Below are 21,370 nucleotides of genomic sequence, written 5' to 3'. Positions count from 1 at the left end.
ACAGCAATTTGTGGACAAGAGGCTTTATACAGGCTTCAAATTAAACTCTGAATATATTCAGAGATACATAGTGTCTTTTCCCATCCCACCCCACAGACTCACAGCTACTGTTTTCTTTCCTATTTGCACATCAAAGCAAGGGAAGGGAGCAGGGAATTAACTCGGCAGCATTCTTTGCTGACCAGGTCAGAACTGCCTTGCAGCACTCTGACATACACATGCAAGGCAAAACAGCACACCTGAAACTAGGCAGAAACCCACCTTCTCCACAAGCACCATTTGGTAGCCTGTCAGTTATTTTGACTGCTGCAGTTCAATTAAAACACCAAATTTTATGTGACACATCATACAAGTTCAGAAAGCTTCGCAAGTAAGGAAACAGCAGAACTTTTGCCATGAGATAGAGCTTGGAGATCTTTGTGCTGCAGCTTAACTTTCATCTTCCTTCTCCCAAACCGAGCATTTAAGGTGATAACAAATAGCAAAAATAACTAAAAACAACAACAAAAATCCCAATCCATCATTTAACTTGCTTTAAAATCCCACGTGCTTTAAGCCCGACATACCTAAAACTACCAGGAACCAAAAGTTAACCTCAAAACTAAAATATCTTTGTGACCACTTTTAAGAGTTGATATAAATACAGAAGTGAAACAAACTGCTGCCTCCTCACCACCGCAGCTTTAAACACACAGCACTGTGACTTCTTCTCTTCCCACAATTTCTGCGTCTGCACAGTAAATCAGAACTGCATCGTGCCCCTTCATCATCACTCTGGAATGCACACTCCCAATTAGGCAATAAATTATGTGGGCTGAAATGATTAGGGCTACTTTATAATATGTGCTGTGCTTCTTTCTACCGTAAGTGCATCTGTACCTACCAGTATTTAAAAATGAAAGGCTTTGGATTTGAGAGGTTTCAAACGAGGATAAAATTTCCCCTTTCAGAAAGTTCAGTTTCCACTTCAACACCACCAGAATCAAAATTATAAACGCATGACATTCTGCTTTGCAAACCAAAAAATGATCAGGTTTACAGAGCCTTCACCTCACCCCAACATATGCCAGCACTCCTTGCCCTTTGTGGCACAGAAAGCAGCTCCACTCCACTTCCAGATTGTGAACATAGTGTTTCTAAACCCCCATCCTCAGCCCTGTGACTCTTGAGGTGCATATCACATCACTATTACAGGGTTAAACATCTTGCAGAACAACTTGCCGTCCTCCTGCCCTCAGGTCTTCCTCACCAACAGCAGCCCATGTCTTTGGGATCTGAAGTCAAGCATCCAGAAGGTCATTTTCTGTGACAACACATCTTTTCTGAGCTTTCATAAATCCACAACGGGGTTTTAAGACTGCTGCATGATTTTTGTTGTTATTAAAATAACTTTGCTACAAGACAAAACAGAAGAAGTACACTTCCAAGCTCTTCTCCTGTTCTACTTCTGCTTTACATCTTGCAACTACACAGCAAGCAAACTGAAGACACATTTTAGCCATCTAGATGTGATTTTAAAGAACTCTGCGTCAGAAATAGCGAGCGCATTACATCTCCAGTAGCACATATCAGCTTGCATAAACATACCACAGTGCTGTCATTTTTTCTTAAATGCAAGCTCCTTAAATATTACAGGAAAACGCGCAAGATAAAGCAGTAAGCTTAGTTCTCCTTGCTGTACTTTACTTTTCAACCCTTAACTGACATTTGTTTCACAACACAGGTAAGGGTTTGGGTTGTTCTTTCCCCTTCCCCCCTCACACTAAAGTATTAGTCTACTTCAGCACAGGATAAAAATGCAATAAGTATATTTAGCCAAGCCATGTCCAGTCCATGAAAAGGAGCATCCAACATCACAAGAAGCAATACTCATAAATGCTTTGGCTGCCTCAGACTCATCTTCAAAAGTGCAAAGAAGAAGAATTTGTATTCCCTACAGGTGCTCAACAATAACCACCCCAAATTACTGAAGATTACAGCTCTGTAAGCACAGCCATTAGTTTAACATCCATCACAAACTTCCAAAAAGGGAAATCTAGACACATCAGCACTCTAACACACAAAGCCTTCTGTTGGCGGGTCAAACAGCAAATAAAAGCATTTTCAGCAGTGTTCTTGTTGCAGCTTAACACTACAGTGGTCTTAGTGCACCATCTTTAAGACAGCAGTGGTGTCAAGTCTTACCTGTGAGAACTATTGATACAGCTTACAAAAGAAGGTTGATCTGTACCTGCTTGAAAGGGTAGCTCCATTCTCATCCCGTGAAGTTATCTACCTAGATATCTAATACAGAAAGATCACTGAAATGATCTCCTCGAGTAGGCAGCTTAACACCTTTTATAAGCACACAGATAAAAAAGAATATTTACATGTACGTACTTGTATTTAAATCTGTGATATTGCAAAACTAAGACTCATCAAATGAGAAATCCCCCCAGAAAACGTCTACAGAGACATACCCACATAAGTAATAGTGATGCAAGTAATAGTGGATATCACAGCTTCAACCTTACTTTGAAACAGTAATCAAACAAGCAATAAATAACAGAGGCAGATAAGCTTTGTATTTAAGAGTCACAGCAGCTTCCCACGTGTCTTCCTCCCGAGGCAATCATCATTTCATAAAGAATACTCCCCAGTTGCCAGACACACTACAGCGAAGATGATGACAAGCATGTAGAATATTTCAGAACAAGAACCTTACAAACAGACTGAAAATAAAAAGTCTACACATACCTACTCAGATGTGCTACCCGTCGAAACCACCTCTTGGCAAGCATTTCCCATCTGTGCTTAATGGGCAGATGTTTATTTAGTTTACTCAGCACATTTTTTGAAGTGAAAAGGCATGAGTGACATTCTAGCTGTTTATCCAACCAGCTGGAGAAGAAACTGGATGAGCTCTCAGTTAACAGCTGAAATGCCTGCATACTTTTGGCCAAATGCCTGTATAATTTTGGCCAATTACCTGTTTACCCTAGGTTACAGCCACAGCTCATTCAACCACTGCTCCCAAAGCTCTCAAGTTACACAACTGCAAGAAATAGATTGGGGAAGGAAGCAACTGAATCACCTAGGAACCTGCAAAATCAGCTAAATTTAAGGGAAAAAAAAACCAACCACCAAGCATCCTTCTTGGATGAGCAAGAAACCTTAAGAGTTAGCTTCAGAACACCAGACGAGTCTGTTTGATGAGGCAGTGTAAGGGAAAAACCATATCAGAGGCCACAGCTTGAAAAAAAAATTGTGATGGCTTTTGAAACTATTTAAGAAGTTGATGATTCTGCAAAAAATTCCATGTTTTGTGGGTTTTTTTGTGTTTTTTTTTTTCTATAAGAGAAGTTCTAAGGAAGAAAATGGCCCACGAACACAAGCCGTGTGATAACATTTCCCCATATTAGGATAAAAGAACTTAAAAGATTAAACTGGGGGGGTGGGCGGAAGAGAGCTTCAGTATCATGATTAACAAATGTGGGTATCAAATGACTGTCCAATTTAGGTACAACCTCTCTTCAAAAGAAAGGTTTAAAACCTTAAAAACTCAATCATCCAAGTGAGGATAGAATCAACTGGCCTCACTCCTTCCTCCTTCTATGTCCCTCATGCAAGTTTTCTTTTTCATTTTGTATTTATTTTTACACATCTGTCTAGGAAAACGCCACCTCCTGTTTATAACACTGAGGGTTTTAATCCAAAATTCTTAAACCACTGATAGTACAGCACAATTAGCTTTTCTTGTCAGCACACACAAACATTGGTAGGAGAGTGCACTTTGTTATACAGGCAGGCCATCTGCCCTGTTATCTCTCATAGCTCAAGAGCAGATAAATCAGAACATAACCAGAAGGATAACTGTATGAAGCTCTATTGTGTAATGTCCTTTTTTAGTGTCCTGGGAGCTGTGATCAGTCTTCATGAAAGTCTGACTATGTGACTGAAAATTAGTAAACAAACAGCTGATCTGAGAAGTGCTGTGTTTCAGTCTAGCTACTCCTTACAAATAATACACGATTAGTCACTGGGCCAACACCTGTAGCTCTTGCTCAAGACATCAGAGCTATACTGAGGTTAGAAAAACACAACTAAAGCCAAACTATAAGGAAAAGGAACTGATCTACAGGAAAAATGCCTCATCAAACAGTCTTCAGATACAAAATGAACACACTAGTGGTTGTACAAAACTGGAGTTAGCTGCCCTAACAGTTGACCAGCACAACAAGAAGTCCCACATTTCTCAGGACAAGCCATTCAGCTCCCTATAACTCAGGAAAAAAAAAAAAAAAGAAGAAGGAATCAGCCTTCTGCTGAGTTAATAAGACGAAGTGGCTCACCACGTAGCCAGAAAAGCATGATTCAGAGCAGGAGGCAGTAGACTGCCTAGATACAGGGAAGGAAGCATTGTTCCACTACAATGAAGTTACATCAGCCAACCTTTTTGTAGAACCTCATCACTTAAAGGGACAGCTTTAAAAGGACTACCTGTGTTTCAATACCCAAATAGAAATGATTTAAAAAAAACATTTACTCATACTACCTCTTATCCCCTACCTATTTTTAAAGCATTTAGAAAACAGAAGCTGCGTTGAGGCCCCACCCTTAATTTCTTAACACAGTGAAGAACCACAGCAATTATGCTGCAGCCTTCCTGCAAACACACTGTAAACTACTATAAGTGGTACAAACAAGAGCAAAGTAACATTGATTACCTGCCTTCTGAATACGCCTTACTGCTGAGAACAGTCCACAAGCTGGGGGTGAGCAACTGCCACCCTGCAGCCAAGACCCAGCTTGTGCATGAGTCAAGGACAAGAAATCATCACCTCCTCACACCTGAGCTAATTCATTTCTACACCAGTGTATATAACATGCTGCCATTCTGCAACACATTTAAGTTCAACTTGTGGTACACAGGCTTAACAAGCTTCAAATCCAGGGCTGATGCCACACATCCTTCAGTAAGCAAAAAAACACCTCTACAAAAACAGCCCCAGAAAAATGGATGTTCCATCCTACCTTGCTGATGTGCTAACAAGTATCAGAGGCAGCAAAAGGGCCACAGGGAGGCCAGAAGCCTAAGCCAATATTAGGTTACAAGTCCAAAAGCTCTGCATGCAGGCTAAAGCCCCAGTGAGGTTTTAGCTCGGACTAGCCTTGGCTCTATTGTCTTCACAATCATCACTCTGGAGGAGCACATACACTTCCATGTACGTTATTGTATATCCTTTTTTGGCACCTGTACTGCTCTGTCTGACCCCCTCAGTCAACTGGCTCATCTTAATAAACTGAGAATGGAAATAAATAGGAAAGAAGAGCATTAGGAAAAAAAAATAAACAACACAACACTATTTAAATAACTGCAGTGACACAAAGAACACTCAGAAGTCAGCCATGGATGGGGGGCAAGAAAGATCAGTTTGTCACATCTCTCTTTCTGCAGCAGGCAGCTTTCACTGTCTTTGCCAATGCTTCCTTTCAGCAGAAAACAAAAATCGCTCCTATCAAAAGGAAAACAAACAAAACGCTCCATGGGATAAGATCTACTTTACTTGCAGCATTAGAAGATAACAAGATAGTTACAATGCAAAAAAAAAGGTACAAACATTTCAGGATCACACTGAACACAAGAAACATCTAGATTAAAATCCAAGCTAGGAAAAAAAAGTACATTTAAGCTAATCACACTATATGACAGGCATTAAATCTTCCAGGGCAGAGGCCTACCAATACCAGATGAACACACCACCTCTAATGGCAACAGCGCACTGAATATGCATTGAAGCATCAGGGAATTAAATAAGAAAAGAACCAAAATTTTCTAAGTGAATTCCAGAATTACATCCTGGCCACAACACACTGAATTATTTTGCAAAAAAAACCCTGATCTGTTTTCTGCTCTTCCAGACCAGCAATTACTTATTTTTGAATTACACTTTTGTAATTATCAGAGCAAAGACAGTCTGCATTTTAAATGCTTTGACTAATCATCTGGTTATTAATAAATTAACAGAAAGCACCACTTATTTCAAATCTTTCTAAAGCCATTTGTAATAAAATCTTGTCTCACTTTCCAGATTGTGATTAATAGAATTTCTTCCTATTCATCCTAAAAATTACACTCTCACAACTCCACTACAATGCAATAAAAAAAGGCAGAAATCAATAGCACCACACAGCTTTGGGTTGGTGAACACAGGAATGGGGAGAAGTTTTCCTTTCAGGTACAGCCCTAGAAAGATACTGGAAATACAGTGGTAGCAGATGGGAACACCTGTAGTCACTGCCAGCCCTCCAAGCAGACAATGACAGCAGGCTGCACAGAAGGTCAACTCTAAAAATGACATAAAGCTTCAACATAGCAAGAAAATCTTTGAATATTTTCAATAATAATTTTCTGCTGAGAAATTATTGTTTAATCCAAACCTACTGAACTCAAACTTGAACAGACTTAGAATCAAGGTGCAAGCAACCAAGATATTATATTCAACATAAACACAATCAGTAGAGTCAAAGGTTAAGTTGTGAGCTGGTAAACTTTGTTCTGTTAGTAATGCACTACTATGCTTCTTTTTATATAGGCTTGTTTGGATTAGACTTTCAATTCAGGTGAGCATGCAGCACCCCGAATTGCAGCAGCAGGATTCTCTAAGTGAATTCAGAAAGCAGTTGATCCTTGTGACATTCCAGTCAGGCTACTGGAATTAGAGTTTCTTATTTTCAAATTATCGTTCCTCTTTCAGTGCCTGACTTGCACTAATAACTATTAATGTAACTAAATAAAAGTAAAGAGATTAAACAAAGAAATCAAGTCAGTTTAGTTTCCCATTAGTGCCCAAGCCCTACTTCTCATACCGAAGGAGGTACTGGCAGTACAGTTACTGTACACAACGCTCGTTCAGCATCATGCACAAAAGATAACATTTACTTATCAGCTTCCTCCTGTTCTTCCCAGCAATTCAAGACAAGACACTAGATCTCTAACTTCTCATGATGCATGTTCCATTTCAGCAAACCACTACTCACCGTATTGGTCATCACGAATAAAAGACCATTGTTTTCTAATCCTCTCCCTCCCCCTTCATGCCCAGTCACACACTCCCCTCCCCTAATCCTCCTGGCCTTTCAAGCCACCACATCAACTTCTGCAAGCTGCCTGTTTGCAGCAGCTCTAAGCAAACCACACAAACCAAAACTCTCACACATGACTATTTTTGAAGTGAAAACTAAGAAGAATACAATTTAACTGGAGACGAGTCAACAGTTGGGCCCAGACGAGAGCTGTGCCTTAACCAGCAGGAAAGAAGCGTTGTTAGTTAGAGAAAACGGAGCTAGAAGCACGGAATGAGAGCCAGCTTTGTTCCCAGCCGGTAGCCGAAGTGCCCATCAGTCAGCAAAGCATTCTTAGCACGGCTGCATCAAAGCCTTCTGCAGTCAGTCCGCACGTGACAGGCCCGCACAGCAGCGCAGGCCGCGGCCGTCCCCGCATAGCAGGAGTGCCCCAGAGGTCAGCGCTTCCAGGCATCTCAGCAATCTGGGAACTGCCTTGGCTTATCGCTTGGAAGCAACATAATTACACAGCTTGCAGGGCCAGGGCAGCAGTTCCTAGCCATTATGTTTTAGTGAGCTACAGATTACATACAATTTGTAAAAATACAGGAACGTTACAACATGGAAAAGTCTGCTTTTCCAACAGAGAAAAAAGAAGCTACTTTCTTTTTTTCTTTCTCCCGACACTGTCATCAGTGCTCACTTGAGTAACTGAGTTCTGTGGCTTCTGTTTTTTGTCATCCTTTTTAAAGGAAAACAGACCAAAATGCTGAGCATCCTACAGAAAACTGACTTTTCCCCATACAGAAAATGAGCTAAACCTACTCAATAGAAGGCCCCATTTCAGAGTTAAAAGGTAGAGAAAGTAAAACCTGGATTCATGCTCAGTTGGTGGCTCCCTACGAACTGGAAAGTGGTATTTTTCTACCAAAAATAAATAAATAAAAAGTGAAATGCTTACTTCCAGCTACTCAGAAGCCAAGTATTTTACTCCCAGCAAAGCAAGTCAGCCAGCGGCTCTAGTCTTCCAGCTACAAAGGGGGGATGGAGGGGAACGGAACAGGACAGTGGATCCCATCAGCCTGCCTACCTCACAAGCCTCAGCAGCACCGCAGTAGATTCCAGCTGCTCCAACTCGCTGCTTGACCCACATGTTCCTCTCCCATCACACACCCACCTGACGACAGTGCTCACCCAACAGCCATCAGCATTTGTAACTCACCACACACTATTTACTCCATTCCATCCTGTGGAGCCCTTTTGCTATACAGACGACCACTGCCTGCTTACTTCAGCACAGAGCTGTTATCCACTAACAAGCGTATCTTTGCTAGTTCCCTCTAGGAGACTTCATGCTCTTTAAGTACACAGGAGAGGGAAGGAAATAACATCACTGAAAAATATAAAAAGTATCACAAAAATTCTCAATTTGATTGCAGAAAAGGAAAAAAAAAGCCCATACAGGACTTCCCTGACTGCCTGCTTTCATGTAAAGCATTTATTTTTTTAATTGTCAATAGCTATTTAAGTTACAACAGATTCGTGAATGAGAGGATTAATGTAATTAGAAGTTCAGCCTAGCAAAATGCACACTGCAAAACTTAAAGGTGAAGTTTAAGAGACATTTCCTTTCTGCTTCCACGTCAAATTAGAATGTACACACAGCGTGACACAGAAATCCCACCCTGATGTCAGTGGAGCTGGATGCACAGGCAAAGATAGCGCTCACATGAGCGGTGTGCCAACCATTTAGGAGATATCCGCATAATGCTGGGAGGGAAGAGGCAGGAGCCAGAACACTGGCCATTCTGAAGGAACAATGACCTCAGCGACTGTCAGTGGTGCCTTCTTACCATTGTTCACTCTTCCCGAGATAAAGAGGCATTTACAGACAGCAGACAATGCAACAAGTAAGAAAACCTTTCACGTTTGCACCGCTTTACTTCAGATGAATCAATTCTAACTTACATAACCTCAAAGGGAAAGAGATTCCTTTCATTTTGAAAGACAGAAATGTACGCTTTGGTCTACATCAACTTTCACCCCAAAATTCCTCCTGACAGGCAGCTATCAGACAAGGACTACAAGATTCCATTCAGAACAAGGCATGTATTACTCCAGCTTGTATCTCGGATGGCAAACATAAGCAAACACCACCCTGGAATACAGAATGGGTTCCTGGGAACAGCACAGCAGTAGAGACATTGGGACTAGCATATGTGAAGAATTAACCTGGAAAGCAGTAGAAGGAAAAGGGATTTAGTAGAGATCCACATGCGTTTTCCATTCCTGTCTGCAGTTCTTCCCAACACGCAACACCCACATCTCAGCTCCTCCCCAGAAACAGGAGGGCAGGAAAGATATTTGAGGAAGCAAATACATGCAAAGGAAAGCCACATTCCTGACACTTCATTACAAACATGGCTGTTATCAGACAGGGTTTGCAGGACACTGCTGGAGCGGTGCTCCCTCTCACATGGAAGGGAAAGGTAGAGCCTGAAAACAAGGACTTCTGACCACCCCACTTAATGCTTCAGCCATGGAGAGAAAGACAACAGGAGCTGCCATATGCCAGCGTGTGTCTTTTCTACATTTGACAGAAATTGTTATCACCTTTTGAACTAACTTAAACTATCAGCCCATGCACAACTATGAGCACTGAGCTCAGGGCCTCCTGTCCCTGAAACAGCACAGAACACTCTCAGAAAGGTGAGCCCTTCATTCACCTGCATCCCATCTAGGTCCTACCTAAACTACCAGCTACACCAACACAACCAATGACTTTGGGTTAGACTTGCTTTGTTGGCTGTCTAGGCAATACTTAAAAAATAAATAAATAGAGAGGAATTTCAGAGGAAGCAGCTTGCTAAACCATCCTCATACTTAGGATACTGCCCTTCCCCACCTACCTGGGAATATTTTTCAGATAAATATTATAATTGAGGAGGATCATCTAACCAGCATCTGTGATTATTCCCATGATTTCCAAACGCAGTACAAGAAAGGATAAGCAGTAGACACATTCCAACATGTTTTATTCTCTCTTTCTGGACTTTAACCGTAGTCTCAGCAGGCCAATGTCAGGGATTATTTCCCACCTGAACTTTCGCACACTTTTCATTTTAAGTGCCTGGAGCAGGTTCTGAAGTGTGTCCAGTTTGCACTGGAGTCTTACAAGCTAGAATTTTGTAGAACTTTGTCCTTCAAACTATTCTTTGTTTGCCTTAACATTCAAATTTATTATGATTTTCTTCCTTCTCCCCATTCGTTGCCTTCAGCTCCATTACAGAAAGCAGCAACAAGCAGATGAGTGAGCATTACAGATACATAAAAACATACAGCTGCAATTTCAGTAGCACACCTAAGTTCCTATGATGGTTCTTTCAGAGGTTGGGTCTGATTGCATCATCTTCATTTTTAATTGCAATCTTCAAATACAGCTATTCAGTAAGTCCTGATGAGACAACTCTGTGAGTAAGCCTTAGTCATGGAACACTAGGTTTCACAGTAGTCACTTGGAGAGTCCAGACACCTCAGCTTTTGTGCTAAGATTCTCACTGCTGGGGAAGGCAGAGGCAAGAAAGGAGTGAAAAGCTGCTTTGTTTCAGTGAGGTCTATGAAATACCGAATGGCAAAGGCAATGCTCAGCCAAGTGACTGTATTGGAAGAAGCCGGTGGTAGGCACAACTTAGAAATGACACAGCTCCTTGGTTATGGACCCCACAAGGCGACACTGCGAATATCATCCTTCCAGACAACCAAAGATCTGCTGCTGACCATAGTGTAAACAAAACTCTGATAAACAGAATTCAGATATAAAGTCAAGAACTTTCTATTGGCCCCCCAACAAGACGATATTTCATGCTCCAGTTAAGCAATACTTATTTTTCAGCCTCACCACATAAGAAACAGAACTGGACGGTCAGTGGGTGCAAGTTGTGTACAACAAATGAAATTTTCAGTTACGTACTGACAAGGTGCTTTTACAGGTAGATCCCCTAACTGAACCTCAGCTGTTTCCTTAGCAGCTCTAGGGGATATCTACCCTCTAACCTCCCCCAACACAACTACAATAGCACAACTAGGAAACATACACAGCCGTACTACAGACTGCATCTACAGCATCTCATCCACTTCTGATAGAACGTACTCTAGGTTCCAGTCACTGCTATGCTGTTTATAAACAGCGAACCTTTCCCATTTCCTTTAGCTAAATACTCCCTGTTTGGGGAGCATTCATCCACTCCACATCATTCAAAGGAGTCAAACAAAACAAACAAAATGAAGCCCACTTAATTCTCTCATGAGATAACCCTCCAGGAATTTCCTCTCCAACATAACGCTGTTATTCACAGAGGGGCTTATCCTGCAGAGGATGGCCAATCACCTTCCACAACTCAATCTCAGTTCTTAAGGAAACACAAGTTCTTTTGTCAGAAAGCCATGCCTCCACGCTTGGCTTCAAGATCTTAATACCCACTAGAAATACAATTTCAAGGAATTAAGATTCACAGGCTTTACCAGGAAAACTACCTTACATGGTGTTACACAGAACAACGTTGTTCCAATTACACACAGGAACAACGCTGGGTCAAGTGAGACCCATTTTTTCAAGAAGCATCCCGTGCCAAAAGAGTTAACACGACCTGGCCTTCTCCCAGATAGAATTGTGGGGGAGCCAGCCATCAAAAGTGAACATGAATTACAGATTTATTACAAGCCTTGGAAATTGTTCAGATAAACAATAACTTGGCATGCTTAGCCCCAGGTGCTGTTCTGATCCCGTATTAATTACACATGACTAATTGTTTGATAACGCATTGTCAAGTACCACCTTTTTAGAGTTACTTCTCCTTGAGTTCTGCAGTCTCAGTAATTTGAACTGTTATGTTCTGCTACAGACAACTTAACCCTACACAGCATGACTGAAGACAATCATGTTTCCACACTTACTTCAATTTTGCCAAGGAGAACCTATCCATTGCAAGTCCTGCTCTACAGATTCATTTCTAAAGAAAGCCTGCTAGAAGACCAAATCAAGTATTAATCTGAAGTATAGTAATTCCATATTAGTTCCCACTGTGGCTGCTGTTATCCCACTGTGCAAATACCCATTATGAAAAAAATATGTTCACGTGGAAAATGCACTTAAAAACATGTAAGGATTTAAGTTCAATTTGGACAATCAGATCTTCTCCAGAGTGGTAGAGCACACTCATTTCCACTCAGTGCGAGTAAAGAAATTGGACCATTTGTTAAAAGACTGCTGACCTAGTAGGGCAGAGGGAAAGACGCTGCTACTGGACCCCATTCAAACCAGGCAAGAACAGGCCATGCAGTCCCACAGGACTGTGAGCTGAAAACTAATTACTGCCTGGTTGAGCAGGGGTGAAGGGAAGTATTTTGCAAGGAAGCCTCCAAGAAAGATCTTCAATGCAGAAGGTAATGGAGAGGAACACAAGGAAGCTACAAATCAATGAAGCTGCCTACTTTTGCATAATTTCTATTTTTAGCAAGTCAGCATTTAGTATATTTAGTTAGGCGAGAGGGACAACAGGACTAACAGAGTAGCACCAAGTTCCATTATTGCTCTTCTGCTATGGAAACCTAACTAAGAAAACACATTATAGCAAATTACCCAGGCCAACAGGGTAAAAGCAGTTCTCTCATAGGAAGGTGAATTCCTACCGCAGTGCTTCCCACTGCTACCATGTTACTGAATTTACCCTCCCCCACCACAAAAGGACAGAAACATCTGTTTGTAGCAGATCAGGAAACAAGAATCCTGTTAGAGATTACTAAATACCCTTGAGAATATCAATACTTTTTGAAACATGATGTCAATTTAATTTCTTAGCACCTACATTGTGCTTAATACTTGTAAATACAAGTGAACTAAAAAGAAAAAATCTTAGCGGGGAAAGGCTAGAAACAATTCTGAAGGAATACTGAAGATCCCATAGAGTTACAAATAGCAGATGTGAGTGAAGCACCCAGTGCTGCACACTTGCTTAGAGCCGACCAGTCCCCCAAGGGCATTCAACGCAAGGAAAATCCATGGATAACAGAAGCAGACACCATTTTCCCCAGCCAAGTCTCTACCCCTGTGACCTTGGCAGTGCTCACTGCTCTGCTGGATCCACAAGACTCAAACTGGATCTGCCAGCATTCAAATTAATGCTTTCTTCATTTTCTCAGCACAACTCCTTGAAGCAAGAACATCCCCGTGTTCGTGAATCCAGAACGCATATTTGAACAATATGCCCCTAAAATAGCATAATTATAAGAAAAGACAATGTTTCCAAGACATTTGGACTCAACATACATAAAGGCACAGAACCACAGAATTCATTTTGAGACTTCCCTATGGCTATTTGCTTAATCAGTACGTTCACTGAAGAAGTCATTAGCAATATTATTTGCCTGAGAAAACATTGAACATAGCTTGATACTAATTTTTGCTGCGTTTATACTATGACCAGGAAAAATTCAAGAGATACAAATGACTGATGTCTTTCTTCACCAGAGGGTAGCTTGCTGTACAGATTATGTAACTTCAAATATCCCATAAAGTAAAAAACAAGCCTTTGATCCAAGTACCACCAATTAACTCAAACAGACGTCTAGAGTTTGACTCCCTGTTAACAAACTGAACACGGAGACCAGAACTTTTCACATTTAGACACATACAGCTTTGCATCCTTCACGCTGACCAACCAGATGTGCTCAGTGCACTACACATCACCTTTCCTTTCAGTTCTAGAACGGCAGAAGATCCTATCTCAGCCTGCTAGCTGATTGGTATGGCCGGCAGCACTGCAGGCAGCCAGGTGCCTGCTCTGAACACCACTGACTGACAGAAACTGGTTTTGGATGAGTGTTTTTAAGTCTTTTTTCACAATGGCATAAGCCTTGTATTCATTCTCACAGTACACAACAGTGCGATATGTGCCTTAAAATACCTATGAAGCACAACCACCCATTTCCAGTTGCCTCCCTCGAAGCAAGGATTAGTTAGCTGCTCACTGATAAGGTTTTACTGATTTTTCTATCCTATAAAGATAAAATCCGCTCCCAGGCACAGTCAGATCTCAATCTTTGTTTACATTCATCTTCATGCGTCGAACTAGAGGCAAACTCCATACATACTTCACAACAACGTACAGACTGTAGAGCTCTGAGCTCCTCTCATGCAGCTGACACTGGAGAAAAGCACCTTGTCTGCCATTCAATAGCCGCAGTTGCCTATCACCGTAATTGTATGAATCCGAGTTTTAAAAGTTCTGGGTAATCTCTTTTCTGAGAACAGGATGTAAACTGAAGTAATTTCCAGGATCCAAGCACAACCTAAAGAACAATATCAAAATCAAATGTTACAGGATTGTTTGCAGCAAGCAGAAGGTAATTTCTGATGTTAAATTAACTCAGCTTGTTTCTAGTACTTCATATTAGTTCTTCACATGCACTTTCCACATTTCTTTACAGTTTTGCTTGAAGAATCTCACCAACATTAAGAGAACTGATCTAACATTCTAGTGTTTATAAATGTCTCAAAGTGAAGAACAAAACACTGTTACAAAACCTATATTGTAGACTTATGCATAGCATAAAGCACACTTGAAAAGCTGGTGTGTATGGCTTCTACAGAGAATGAAGTCATTAGTGTCTCTGAACATGATTTTGGCTAGAACACTAAGCTATGTTTATGAAAACCATAAGAGGAAGCAAGGAGTCCCAGCAATCTGCAAGTATTGAACTGTTACTGTGACCCATTTCTCTACTTCTGATGGAAGCAGGAACAGATTCTTGCCTGGAGCTGGAGAGGCAGTTAGAACAAAAATCCAATTAATTACAGGACTGAGGTGAGGGGAAGGGAAATATCCTCTGCACATGCATTTAAAACTAGAACGAAGTTGAGAACTCAGGTTCAAAATACAAAAGAGGTCAAAGAATCAAAAATTCTCCTTGCATTTACTCCTAAGGAACTCTTCCCTTCTTTTTAAAACCCAGCGCAGACTGCATATGGGCCCTCAGCTTAAAGGTGGAGAGCTTTACATCTCATTACTAATACCCTGACACAGTCATTCCCACAGCATCCATTAGTATTGTTCGAGACTACATTAGAAGAGATTAGGCCCCCAGTGTTTTACAATCATGGCCACCACCAGATTAGGCTGCAAGCAAGACTTCATTTCTCCCACCATTTTGCACTGTACACTACCAAGAGCTACAGCAAACACTGAGAACCTTCATAAAGCACATTCTTTCACAGCATAGCTATGAAAAAGTCAAGCAACCAAAAACGAGAGGGAGCAGAAGGCAGCAGGAACTGCTGATAACGGGGTGTAACACAGCAATGGCAGCCAAGATTCCCACACGTACAAATCAAGAATTACTGAGCTAATAAAAAAAACTGTTTTAGTTCTCCTCTGGTCAAGCGTGCCAAGATAAACATGGGCATGGACACAGACATGGGCACGGACACAAACCCTCAGAAGCCAGTAAGTATGTTAAGGAAAGCTTCTGTTAAGAGAAAAACATTCACACCCTTTGTTTTAATGCACTACACCCCTCAAAATGAGAAACTGGATACCGCGCCCGGAGGGGTGACTGAAGGAAACAAGACCTGAAACTTAACACAGGAGTCCTCCAATATTCTCGTATTTCTGAAATATTTATCATCTCTCCTCTATCTTCTCCGTAACTATTACAGCTACAATCAGCAGCCCAGGAATTATTAGCTGAAGTAGAATTACGCTGCCTACATACCGACAGGAAATTCTGACAAGGAAATTCACGTGACCTGTAGACATAAGAGCCCAGTCCTGGACGATGTTATGTGACAAATTAGGAGCAAGAAGACAGGCAGTAACTTCAACAGGAGACAATTACAGGCCGCAAGATCTTCCTTGACAAAAAAAAGAAGGTCTGAAAATAAAGCAGTAAAGAGTTACAGCAGCAGCAGACTATTTTGCAACACTCTTAAATTAAGATAAGTTCCAGCGTAATTAGTTGGGCTGCTATCATAAACATGCACATGTGCTCACGGTGCCAATTTAGTGCCAAAGACCTGAAGAAGCATCAGGTGACTGCTAAAGGGAGAGGCAACGCTCGGTTTTCCTCCAGAACGCACACACACCAGTCCAAAAATAAGAGAGGTCACGCCTGCATATTTCAGAAGTTTGGAGTGTTTGGAGTTTCTTTTGTTTTTCACTCCCTGACGCAGTGCACACACGCAGGGGATGTTATTTTTCCACTACCAGGGAAGATGGCCATATTTCAAGACAAAGTTTTGTCTTACAGGTGGAAGCTCAGCACACCAGCTCTACAAGAGAGCACAGCGTCCAACATTTAAGCCAACGCAGTTTCCCACAGTTCCTCACGCAGCACAATTCCAACACAAGCTTACTAGTTATAGGGACAAACAGCGCTAACCTTCACTATCGTGCTTTCTATTAACACAAATGTATTTAAACAAGGTAAAAGTACGTCCTACCCATCCACACACTTACGTGACAGCACCGGTTTGAAATGTAACACACAATAAATCACTTTGCTAACTGCATACATTCATCGCTGATATTTCTGTGTACACATCGGTTAATATGTAGTAAAAAAAATCTCCGATGCATACTTAGAAACCAGAACGCAACCGAGTACGGGCGCTTCAGCCTCGCCGCCCGCCCAGCGGTGGGTGCCGGCTCATCCCGCGGGGCCGCAGCTCAATGCTCGGGGCAGCGGGGCGCTCCCAGCCCCAAGGCCGCAGCGGGGCGGGCCGTGCCTCGCCGCAGGTCGCTGCCGGGCGCGTTCCAGCAGGTGACATCAGACCGAAACCGCGGAGTTTCACCGAGAGCAAACACCGGCGGCGGCACGCGTGCGGCTGGAACTCGTCACGCCGAAGCCGCTCAGGAGCCGCAGCCGAACGACAGCTCCAAATTCAAACCCGAACCTGTTTCCGAGCGCCCCGTAATCGCGGGCGGAGCGGCAGCGACCTGTTGGGCGCCGTTCCGGCCCTGCCCCCGGGGCCGCGCCGAGTTACTCACGGCAGAGGCGGGCGGCACCCGCCCGTGCACCTGTACCTGTACCCGTACCTGTACCGGCACCGCCAGGTGCGGCCTCCCGGGCCGGGCCGCCCGCGTGTGACCGCGCGTCAGCGGCCGCCGCCCGATTCAGCGGGACGAAGAATCCTGCGCTACCGGCCCGTCCCGGTTAAGCCGTGCCCGGCTGCTCCCCGCGCCGTCCGCCCCCAACAAAGGGACACGGCCTTTCCCGGCGACTCTGCCCCGCCCGCGCGGGGCCCCTTCCCCGGGCCCTGCCCACCTCCCCGCAGTGCCGTCCCACCGCCGCCCGTCCAACAGGTGGGGAGCGGCCCCGGCCGGGGGCTCCGAGCCGTCCCCGCTCTCGCTCGGCCCGGCCGGTCCGCGGGGCTGCGCTCAGAGCCCGGAGAGGCCCCGTCCCGCCTCGGCTCCCGGCCCGGCCGGGCTGCCCGCACCTCAGGGAGCCCTGCAGCCGCCGGGACGCGACTCCCGAGCGGGGAGCGGCCGTGAGGAGGCGGCGGGGCCGCCCGCACCGCATCGCGCCGGGGATTAATGCGGGGAGCGCTCCGCCACCGGGCCGAGCCTTACCTTGCTGGACGCGGCCCTGGCAGACATTTTGTTTCCTTCTTTCCCCAAGACGAGGGAGACGGCGCCCGCAAGTACCGAGAGCGGGGAGAAAGGCTCCCCGCCACCTCCCGCGCCTCACGCAGCCGCCCAAATAAACATCCCACGGGCAGGGAGGAGGAGGAGGAGGAAGAGGAGGAGAGAGGCGGGCGGCGAGGGAAGGGGCGGGGAAAAAGGAGGAGGAAGGAAGGAGAAGGAGAGCGGAGCCCCAACTTTGACCAAAGTGCCGGGTCTCTCCCCCGGGCCGGAGCTGCGAAGGGCGGCGGCCGCTGCCCGCTCCGCGATCCCCGCTCAGCGCTCAGCTCCCCTCACACCCGCTCATCACCTCCCCTCACGTTCCCTCCCTTCACCTCCCGGCGCCTCGTGCCGCGCAGCCCCGGACGCTCCTGACTGCGGCGCGGCCCATCCCGCCGTGTGGGGGAGCGCCCCGCCCCGCACGGAGCCCCGTCCCAACGCCGGGCCCGGCTTTCCCCGATCGGCGGCACCTGCGGGGCTCGCGGCTCCTCCGCTCCCGGCCCCGCACCCCTGGGGGTCGTCGCGCGACGAAGAAACGACCGTAGAACCCGGCGGCCTCCGGGCTCCCCCCGCGCGGTGGTCGAAGCCGCGGGCGGCAGCGGCGGGGGCAGAGCGGCGGCTCCCGGCACAGCCTATGGGAGCGCGGGGGGCGGTTTGAAATGCCGGAGCGCAGCCGGGGCGGGGGGAGCGAGGCGAGGAGCGGCGGCGCAGCGGGGAGCGGGGAGCCCGGAGCAGGGCCGCCCGCACCGCTATAACCCCCTTCGCAGCGGCGGGGCTCAGCCCGGCCGGGCGCTGCCGCTGCCCCCTGTTGTCCGCGGGGCGGGCGGCGGCTCGTGTCGTTGTCCAGATAAAGGAACAAAGGCGCTGACCGAAAACAGCCGAGCGGGTCCGGCCCCAAGTGGCGGCCTCAGCGTTCCGTGCGGCGCCGCGGGCTGCAGCTTGGGGGTTTTGGGGGTTTAGGCGCCTTTTTTCAAAATAAGTGTTTATTTAAGAAATAAGAGAAATCACACGAACGTACTTTTTCCAGTTAGATAAGTGCCTCCTAAACACACCGCCCCAGCTGTGGGTGTGGGGCCTGGCCGCACCCAGCACCCCGCGGGGCCCCGCTCTGCTCCGGCCGCAGCGCCGTGCTAACCCAGACCGTGCTAACCCCAACCCAGAGCCGTGCTAACCCCAACCCAGAGCCGCGCTAACCCTAACCCAGAGCCGTGCTAACCCCAACCCAGAGCCGTGCTAACCCCAACCCAGAGCCGCGCTAACCCTAACCCAGAGCCGTGCTAACCCCAACCCAGAGCCGTGCTAACCCCGCTTCGCTCTCAGTGTCAGACAGAGATGTCTCGTGCTAGTTCTGGCACCGTGTTACTGGGAGGAGAGCAGCACAGGTGAGAGAAACCCCAGAGCTCAGCACAGCGCCCTATTGGGGCACTGTATCGGGGCCTCCAGTCTTTTGCGGTTGTACGCTTTAGGCGCTATCAGCTGCCATAGTGCTCCGTGCACGATTCAGAAGCATCTACATTCCCCAAAGAGGCAACAAGTTAATGGCCAAAACACCGCTTTACAAAGGAACGCCCAGCCCAAAGCCTCCGTGTGAGTTTTGTGTTTGTTCTCCTTTGAAAATAAACAAATCCATATTCCAGGAAATAGCTGGAGCAAATTCCCAAGGCAGCAGCCTGAAACCAAGGGGGAAGGGCCGTGGCAAGGAGGACACATTGTGTGGGGCCCGGCCAGCTACAACCTCCTGCCTGGGCTGGGCCCACCAGCACCCCTCAAGGCACAAGCACAATGTGGTTGTGTCCCCGTCCCCAAGGCTGCCAGCACTGAGTAGCCCTGCCGTACACCTGCCCCTGTCCTCTCCCACAGTGTCTGGAGGCACGGAGGCCATCAGGATTTCTCCTCCTTTTGCCTAAGTCCCTCAGCTGACCCCACCACACGAACACACTGCAGATCTGTTCAGTTACGCGCTGCTAGAAGTAACTGCGCCTCAGATATTTAAATCTGTCTGCACGCCGAAGGAGGAACGCGACAATTTTTATGCCCACATCACATGCGTAATTGCTGGAGGAGGCAGGAAGGAAAAGGCTAAGATCACAACAGGAAGGAGGGGGAAGATTTCAAGGTGTTGAGGCACGAGAAGAAGCTCGATGAAGGAAAAGGGAGAGCAAGTTCGCAGCCCTCCCTTGTGTCTGCCCCACGCTCCACCAAAAAGAAGGTGCAATTTTTATAGCACCTTACAGAACACAGGATGACTAAATGCCATATATCCATACACTGAAGTCATCATGGATGCAGATTACTTGACCAGGCAGAGCTGCCAGCAGAGTTTGCAATGAACATGTGGCAGTGGATACCAGATGACCTCTTGCCTGGCTGGAAGAGGTCTGGCCCCAAAAGACTCACGTATTTGTTTCTTTCTTTCCTTCCTTCTTTTCAATCTCATTTCCTTTTCTTCCTTCCTTCCTTTCCTTTCCTTTCTCCCTCCTCTCCTGCCTTCTCCTTCTTTCCACAGCTGTGTACAGCTCCACCTCTGCTGGTGATACCAACCAGAGGAGCCAGAAGTGCCAACTCATTCTCTGAGCATCAGTAAGAGGTCCACACTTATTGGTGCCTTAATAGATATTTTAATGAAAGCAGGTTTCGTTTCTGCAGCCATTTCAAATTCTTCTTTAGAAGAACTTTTTTATCTCTTCATTAATAAATTACTGACAAGCAAAGCTACCACCACAGTACGAAAAGCACCAAACCAAATGTTGTACAAATGTTGGTTGAATAACCTAAATCATTGTACAAAATGGAAAAAAAAACCAACCTTGACTGATCCTCTTATTTACCTTGCCCCAAAAATTCTGAATCAAGTATTACAAAATTCACCTCTGAAATGAGAAAGTCACATTTTTGAATGTGTTTAGAAATGAATTGCCTGATAAAAGTCTCTGACAACAGCAAACATCCACACACACACTTGCAGCGATAAACAGCAGAACAGAGACAAGCACAACAATGTCCATGCAGCCACATGCACTGCAGAGCATACATTCAGTGAGGTAGATGTATACCAGCTCTCGTCCTCAAGGTCTAATGGAAGAATCAAACTTTAAAGGACAGTTCTGATACTGACTTTTTGGGTCCTGAAAGTGGGACAGCTTTTTTGTCTTTAGAGAGAAAACTTTGAGAAACCAACAGTTGAGTAACAGCAGTACTGTACTCATCTTTAAAACGACTGCCACCAAGAGATGTCTAAAAAAAGTACTATTGCACTTTCTTGTTAAAAATAAAACTGCTTTGATCAGTACGGTTCAAGCCACAAACTTAAATTGATTCAAAGGACACAGAAGGGCAATCCGATGTGTGAATCCTTATTTCTGTATCTGTTACTCTGCAAGAACAGGAAGTCTATTCTCTATGTTGATTTAATTTTTTAAGAAATGTTTTGATCACTTAAAGATGAGGAAGAAGGAAACTGCAGAACCACAGCCACTACCGAGACAACTTCCTGTGGTTTTCGTGGTCCATGTGGCTCTGAAAGAAAACAATTCGTAGCAGATCTTTCAAAGATATCAGATGTTTTTACTGCAGCATGAAGTAGTTTGGGGGGAAAATAGCTACAAATGTGCCTGTCTGGGATCAATGATGCCAAGCAGTTGGGTTGATAT

The 21,370-nt window shown here is 45.2% G+C and overlaps 1 protein-coding gene across 30 annotated transcripts in view; it reads right to left on the bottom strand.

Moving 5' to 3' along the window:
* Positions 1 to 21,370, bottom strand: part of TJP1 (tight junction protein 1) — a 184,100-nt gene that overhangs the window by 51,943 nt on the left and 110,787 nt on the right. For 5 of the 30 annotated variants that reach the window (XM_015872627.3, XM_085515695.1, XM_085515698.1 and 2 more), the window contains exon 1: positions 17,670 to 17,810. The exons of 16 other annotated variants lie outside the window; for them this stretch is intronic. In XM_015872627.3, the coding sequence (XP_015728113.1) occupies positions 17,670 to 17,696 (27 nt within the window). In that variant the 5' untranslated portion in view covers positions 17,697 to 17,810. 9 more of the 30 variants (XM_085515689.1, XM_085515694.1, XM_085515697.1 and 6 more) reach the window with 9 other exon arrangements.

The sequence above is a fragment of the Coturnix japonica genome, chromosome 14 (genome assembly GCF_054131305.1).
Source record: "Coturnix japonica strain WE chromosome 14, WE-NBRP24, whole genome shotgun sequence".
NCBI classification, from domain to species: domain Eukaryota; kingdom Metazoa; phylum Chordata; class Aves; order Galliformes; family Phasianidae; genus Coturnix; species Coturnix japonica.
The sequence above is the reverse complement of the archived record's forward strand: the minus strand, read 5'-3'. Positions and strand labels throughout refer to the sequence as shown.